The sequence below is a fragment of the Passer domesticus genome, chromosome 29, assembly GCF_036417665.1.
Source record: "Passer domesticus isolate bPasDom1 chromosome 29, bPasDom1.hap1, whole genome shotgun sequence".
NCBI lineage: Eukaryota > Metazoa > Chordata > Aves > Passeriformes > Passeridae > Passer > Passer domesticus.
In genome coordinates, this window is record NC_087502.1 from 1,054,677 (window position 1) to 1,061,802 (window position 7,126).

A 7,126-nucleotide genomic window follows, 5' to 3' on the forward strand; every position below is an offset into this window, starting at 1 on the left:
TCCTATTTTCTGATTCAATTTCAACATTTTCAAGTATGGGTGCTTTAAATGGTTCCCCTTTTGCTCCCACAACTAGAGCAATTTCTTAAGTAATTTTACCCCCTTTGAGGAGGTGCTGTATAGTTGATCTTTCTGCTGCAGTGTCCACTAAAAAGTAAACTTCTTCCCCTAGGGGACCTATTTTTAGTTCTATCAAGGGCTCTTTTGATGATCTGGTCCTCAAGATGTGCAGCCCCTGACACCCCTATTTGTCCTCTTCAGACATTTTTGTTTCTTTTTTTCCCCATCTTTTTGTTGTTGCTTACAGCTTTGCTTTGTCTTCTCCCTCCTCACTAATAGCAATGATAATCTGCAGGACCATCTCTGGGGTTTCTAATTTGGGGAAGTTTCTTATAATCTCCCCTAGGTCTTTGTCCTTCTGTTCTAAACGCTTTCTTTTCCCCCTTCTGAGTTTCCCTCACAGCTGCTACAAATATCTTGGCTTTTGCCTTTTGTGTTTCTTCACCTCTCCTCACATACACCTTTTGGTCTTCCCACAATAGCTCTTGGAGACCCCAGTCCTGCCAATCCTCTCATTCTCTAACCTTTTCTTTTTTTTTTTTTTTAATGTCTCCCCATAATTTTGCCACAAATGGAGTTTGAAGCAATGCTGTTCCTACTGGTGAATCTGGGTCCACTCCTGAATATATTTGCAGGCTCTTTCTGAGCCTCTCAAGCCAATCTGTAGGTGTTTCATCTTTTTCTTGGCGCACGCTGAAGGCCTTGTTAATATTTTGCCCTCGAGGTGTGGCATTCCGTATCCCTTGTATAATGCTATCTCTAAGGTCCCTCACATTTTGTCTGTCCCGCTCGTTCTGATTAGGCCATTTTTGATCCCCACGTGGACCCTGCTGGTGTCTCCTTTCCCATTCTCTCATTCCTGCTTGCCTAATCATTTCCCTTTCCTCAGTAGTAAATAGTATTCCTAATATAGCTTGAAGCTCATCCCAGGTGTAGGTATTTGGCCCTAAAAATTGGTCTAACCTCTCGGAAACCCCTAAAGGTTTTTCAAGCAGCCGCCCCATTTCCTTTTTAAATTCTCTTACATTGCCAGTATGAAGTGGGACTGCTACTGATGCTATTCCCCTGTAATTTCTTCCAATAAGTACTTCTCTCAAGGGGAATAGTCTCTTCTTTTGATCTTTCTCCTCCCCACTAGAATTATTTTCCTGGCGTTGTTCTCTCCTCTTGCTCCGAGTCCTACTAGATGGTGATGATGGTGGTGGAGTCTTCGAGCTCTGGGGCCTCTCAGGGGAGGAGAGAGTTTCCTGCCCTTGATAGGGAGGGGGCAAATTGTCTAATAGTTCCCAAGGTTTTTGTTTTTCCTTTGCCTTTCTCTTTTTTTTAGTTTTCAGGGGGTATAATGTTATCACTGCAAAGACCCCCCCTCCCTCCAAAGTGCCACATAATCACTTTCCTCCTGATCAAAGGGTTCCTTACTATTTACTATATTTTATTCCAAGCATCAGTCATCTTGGTACCTCATTTCTTTTACTCTACTATACTTCTTTTATTTCAATGCTTTATTTGGATATTTGGTCAGAAAGATCTAAAACCTTTTTTTGTGTCTATTTTGGACACAGCAGATAGAAGCATTTGCTGATTCCATTGCCAATTGACACGAATCACAAAAACATTTGTCACAGAATCAGGGGAGTATGAGCCCTGGGACCCCCAAAAGCTCCTCAGCATGGCTGAGCAGAACCCGGGAGAGGGGGGATGCCCAGGACCCATGGGGCCCCAGCAGCTCTGAGAAGAGGGACCCCCATAACGTCAAATAAGGACACTGGAAGCAGGGAATTCCTAGGTAGTGGTTTTGGACTTAGTCAATTTTGGAGGTATTTCTGGCCACCAGCCACCCAGTGACTTCTAGAGATGGACTTGGCCAGTGGACCATCAAAGGCAATGCACTCACATCTTGTTTTTCCCCGAATCAGGATTGTCCATTCCCAAACCTTCTCTGGATGGAGGAGAAGGCTGCGAGGAAGCAGAAGATGCCCCAGGACACTGAGGCAGGTGAGGAAGAAATCACTGCCCCTTTCCCCCTCTCTCCTGCTCCATCTCCCAGCCCAGCACTGCCCCTGGCTGCAGGACAACCCTGCTGCCAACGCTGTCCTGCTGGGGATGGACTGGGAGGATCTCCTTCTCCTTCCCTCTGGCACGGAGGCAAATCCCATCCTCTCCTTTTCCTTCTCCTGCAGACAAGGAGCTGAGGATGGAGAGCAGGGAGGACACATCCCCAAAGGAGAAACCTCATGGATGAGGCCGTTTTGAGCGGCTCCACAGCACAGGAATCTAATGGGGAGGAAAAGCCGCAGAGATCCCTCAGGAGGAGGGGCTCCAAACCCAGCCCAGGATGCTCCGAGGGGTAAAGACCCAGCCTGTGCCAGGAAGGCAGCCAGAGATCTGGCCAGAGCTCTGAGGTGGTGGTCAATGAGCAGCTTGATGATGGCAAGAAGCCCCACCAGTGCTTGGAATGTGGGAAGAGTTTTCCCGCGAGCTCCCATCTGATCATCCACCAGAGGATCCACACCGGGGAACGGCCCTACAAGTGTGGGGAATGTGGGAAGAGGTTCCGGAACAGATCCCACCTGATCGTCCACCGAAGGATCCACACTGGGGAATGGCCCAACGAGTGTGGGGAATGTGGACAGAGGTTCAGGATCAGCTCCCACCTGATCGTCCACCAGAGGATCCACATTGGGGAACGGCCCCACAAGTGTGAGGAATGTGGGAAGAGCTTCAGGGTCAGCTCCCACCTGATCATCCACCGGACGACCCACACCAATGAACGACCCTATAAATGTGGAGAATGTGGGAAAAGCTTCAGGAGGAGCTCCAGCCTGAAACTCCACCAGATGATCCATACTGGGATACGCCCCTATGTGTGTGGGGAGTGTGGGAAGCGCTTCCGTGACAGCTCTCGCCTGATCATCCACCAGACAATGCACACTGGGGAATGCCCCTACACCTGCTCTGAATGTGGGAAGAGCTACATGGAGAACGCCAGCCTGATCATGCACCAGAGGATCCACACTGGGGAGAGGCCCTACGAGTGCGGGGAATGTGGGAAAAGCTTCAGCCAGAGATGGTATCTGATTTGCCACCAGCAGATCCACACTGGGGAGAGGCCCTGTAAGTGCAGGGAATGTGGGAAAAGCTTCCGTGCGCCCTCCACCCTGATTGCCCACCAGAGGATCCACACTGGAGAGAGGCCCTACAAGTGCGGGGAATGTGCGAAAAGCTTCAGGCAGAGCTCCGCCCTAAATGCCCACCAGAGAATTCACACAAGGGAGAGGCCCTACAAATGTGGGGAATGTGGGAAAAGCTTCAGCCAGAGCTCCAGCCTGATTGCCCACCAGAGAATTCACACTGAGGAGAGGCACTGTGAGTGTCCTGAGTGTGGGGAGAGGTTTCAGAGCAGATACCGTCTCCTCAAGCATCAGCAGATTCACACAGAATAGAGGCCCTTCCGCTGCCATGAGTGCGGGAGGGGCTTTAAGAGAAACTCCACTCTCATCACCCACCATCTGATCCACGCTGGGGAGAGGCCCTAAGAGTGTCCCAAGTGTGGGAAGCGCTTCTCCCAGAACTCTACTATGACCCAGCACCAAGGGAGGCAGCAGTAAGGGAAGCCCTACAAGTGCTCCGTGTGTGGGAAGAGCTTTGAGCGCTGCTCCAACTCCATCCCCCACTGGAGGTCCCCCGTTGGATGGTCCACAGTGAGACTTGGTGATCCATGGTCCTGGTGATTCCTGTTAGAAAGACACCTGGCTGGTGGTCTGCACGTCTTCCTGGCTTCCCTTGGACACTTGGACACAGCCAGAGAAAAATCCACTGGGATGCAAACCGACATCAGAATTTCATAGGGGACCGCACAGTTTTTTACTTTCGACCCCAAAAATATCTCACCTTTTACATCCAGTCATTTCTTCGGGTGGCATAAAGGATGGTGTTGGAGGTTTTTTCCAACCTAAATCATTCCACGATTCTAATTCTCCCTGGACCAGAGACATCTTTCATAGCCAAATGGTGATGGACTGGGGCACAAAGCCAGGATTTTGGAGGCAGTGGAGTGGAAATTCCTCTAGAAAAGGTCCTTTCTACCCACCAGGCACATGAATACTCAGCCAGCATGGACACGTAAATCCTGTTATTTTGGCCTTGATTTTCTATCATTTCTGTTCATCCCTTCACCCAACATTGGGGTAAAAATAAAGACATTTAACTAAGACACGGATGGTGACATTGTGGAACATGGTGGGGATCATGGTGGGGCTGGGGACATGGACAAGGACATGGGTGCGGACATGGCTGTGGATGGCAATGTTGGGCATGGAGGGGGTGTCACAGGTATAGATGGTGACATGGGGCTATATGGCCATGGATGAGGACATGGGGGACATGGCCATGGGTGGTGACAAGTGCCTTAGGGGACAAGTCCCTGGGTTGATGTGTCCATACCATGAGGTATCCCATGACCAAGGACAGCACATCCCCACCACCACCACGATACTGTCCCCTTCATGCTCCTGTTTATTCCCTGCTCTTTCCCTGGCTGTGACACCTCCCTTGCAGGATGTCCCCATGTCCTGGTGACCCGTGTCCATCAGCTACTCCCAGTGGCTCCAGCAGCAGCCAGAGCCCATCCTCAGCACACAGGATCAGCTCGGGCTTGCGGCGCGGGGGTGGCCTCGCCGTGTCCCTTCGCAGCACAAACCGGGACAGTGTCAGTGCCACTGCCACCTTCATCTCAGCCATGGCAAAGCTCTGCCCAATGCAGTTCCTGCCACCACATCCCCACTGTCAGTGTCACCCCACTGTGAACCCAGCCAGAGACGGTGGTGGCACCTGGGGACACTCCTGTCCCCACTCCGCCACATACCTGGGGCCAGCAGAGAAGGGGATGAAGGACAACAGGGACCGTCCCTTGCTGTTCTCAGGGCTGAACCTCAGAGGGTTGAACACCTGGGGTGACACCGGCACAGTCACACTGAGGGGACACAGCTGTTACCATCATGGTGACAAGGACACCTCATAGGGTGGTCCTACCTCAGGCTCAGGCCAGAGGTCTGGGTTGTGGTGGGTCCCGTAGATGCTCATCAGGCAGATGACCCCTGGTGGGATGGGAATGGCCACTTTAGGGACAGCAGATGAGGGTGCCTGGTGACACTGGGGATACCCTGGCCATGCTATACCCTTGGGGATGACATGGCCATCACGCAGGGGAATGTCCTCAGTGCAGCGCCGGGACACAGCAGTGACAGGAGGGTGCAGCTGCAAGCTCTCCTTGATGCACATGGTGGTGAAGGGCAGCTGGGACAGGTCCTCCCTGGGGACAAAACAGGGGTGGCATCGTGTCCCCAAGCCACGTGACCAGGGCTGACCCTGGGGACATCTCACCATTCAATGTCCGCAGTGTCCCGGCCAGCCAGGAGCTCCTGGACCTCCTGGCGGCATCGCTCCTGGTGCTCAGGGTGGCCAGCCAGGTTGTAGAAGAGCCATGCCAGGCCACTGGCCGTGGTGTCATGACCTGTGGGGACATTGGGTGAGTGAGGGGACACTGGAGTGGCTCCTCCCCAGTGGCGCCTGGGAGCTCGTGCTCACCCTCAAACATGAAGGTGTCAGCCTCAGCCGCGATGTCCTCGTCCGACAGAGTGTGGCCGTTCTCGTCCTGCGGGGGTGAGATGAGCCATGGGCCACCTGGGGCCACCGGTCTACAGCCAAATCTCATCCATGGGCACCACTCTTCCCCAATGGCCAGCACCCTATGGGTGCCACCATCCCACTGGCCATCAGCTCTATGGTCAATGCTGCCCATGGCCACCACTGTTCCCCTGTGGCCACCAGTCTATGTCCCAGCTCCCCATGGCCACCAGCATCCTCCTTGCCTCTATGGCCAACCCTTCCATGGCACCACCATCCCCTAGACCACCATCCCCCCATGGCCACCACCCTATGGTCACCATCATCTCCCCATGGCCACAGCCACCCTCTTGAGCACTTCCATTTCTCCATGGCCACCATCATCCCCCATCCCCTCATGGCCACCAAAGGACGAGGGTTGTGGGACAACCAGAGGCTGGACATGGTGACACCTTTGGGTGGCCTTGGGGAACCTCAAGGACAGGTTGGTGGCCACTGTGGGGTGGCATTTGGTCTGGCAGTGGTGACACCTCTGGGGACCTGTGGACTTGGGTTGGTGGCCACTGCCTGGGCACTGCCAGGTCTCTGTGCCAGGTGCGGTGACAGCCATGGGTGGCCCTGGAGACCCATCTGATGTCCCATGTCCTACCTGAGGCACTGAGGAGTGGCCGGAGGGTGCTGGGGTGGAAGAGGCACAGGACAGGCAGCCAGGGAAATCCCCACCAGAGGCAGCCATGACGGTACTGGGCCACCAAGGTGTCCACCTGCTGTAGGGCTTCCTCCGTGCTCTGGCCCTGGGGACAACAGGACATGTGTGTCACTGGGGATACAGATAGGCTTGGGGACATGTGTGTCCTCAGGATACTGCCAGCCTTGGGGACATGTGTGTCTGTCCCCACTGTCCCCTTGCAGGTGCCACCACCCCATTCCTTCAGTCCCCTCACAGGTGCCACCACCCAATTGTTCCTTTGCTGGTGCCTCCACTCCTGTCCCCGCTGTCCCTGCAGGTGCCACCCACTGTCCTCTCACCATGCCGGTGTGTCCCAGCAACCAATTGTGCCAGGGCAGGATGGGGAACTTGTTCAGCTGGCGACAAGTGGCCCGGAATTGGGTGACAGCCACCAGCGCATCCCAGAGCCACCGCAGCAGCAGGTCCACCAAAAAGGTGCCCAGGGCCACCATGCCCAGGGAACCTAGTGCCATGGCCACCACCATGGAACCGCTCCTGGGGACAGGCTGGGGACAGGGCAAGGGGCGGGCATGGGCGGTGTCACCGCGGGGTCACGTGGCGCCGCGCTGGGTGTCACCGGATCCGCCTTTTGTCGTAACGCGCGCTCTGGTGGCAGCGTCCTCTGACACGTCCTGATGGCTTCTTGTGCTGACATGTCCTGGTCCTGCGTCCCCACATGTGTATCCTGGTGGCATCGTGTTCCCCCTGCCT

At 54.3% G+C, this 7,126-nt stretch overlaps 1 protein-coding gene and 1 pseudogene across 1 annotated transcript; one reads left to right on the forward strand and one right to left on the reverse strand.

Annotated features, from left to right (window-relative positions):
• Positions 1-1,094: 1,094 nt before the first annotated feature.
• On the forward strand, positions 1,095-4,271 carry LOC135287248 (zinc finger protein 239-like; annotated as a pseudogene).
• A 292-nt stretch (positions 4,272-4,563) lies between these two features.
• On the reverse strand, positions 4,564-6,900 carry LOC135287250 (cytochrome P450 4F3-like). The gene is made up of 8 exons (XM_064400606.1): positions 6,715-6,900; positions 6,335-6,479; positions 5,647-5,742; positions 5,443-5,572; positions 5,238-5,371; positions 5,092-5,156; positions 4,925-5,007; positions 4,564-4,825 (listed from the first exon to the last, which is right to left on the reverse strand). The coding sequence occupies exons 1-8, from the start codon at positions 6,898-6,900 to the stop codon at positions 4,576-4,578; spliced, it is 1,089 nt and encodes a 362-aa protein (XP_064256676.1). The 3' UTR covers positions 4,564-4,575.
• Positions 6,901-7,126: the final 226 nt, after the last annotated feature.

Excerpts from the sequence above, each read along its gene's own strand:
- LOC135287250 (XM_064400606.1), bottom strand. The coding sequence starts at position 6,900 with ATGGTGGTGGCCATGGCACTAGGTTCCCTGGGCATGGTGGCCCTGGGC. Across the intron at positions 5,372-5,442 it reads GACACTGCGGACATTGAATG|GGAGGACCTGTCCCAGCTGC; the intron begins GTGAGATGTCCC and ends TTTTGTCCCCAG. Across the intron at positions 5,008-5,091 it reads ACCTCTGGCCTGAGCCTGAG|GTGTTCAACCCTCTGAGGTT; the intron begins GTAGGACCACCC and ends GTGTCACCCCAG.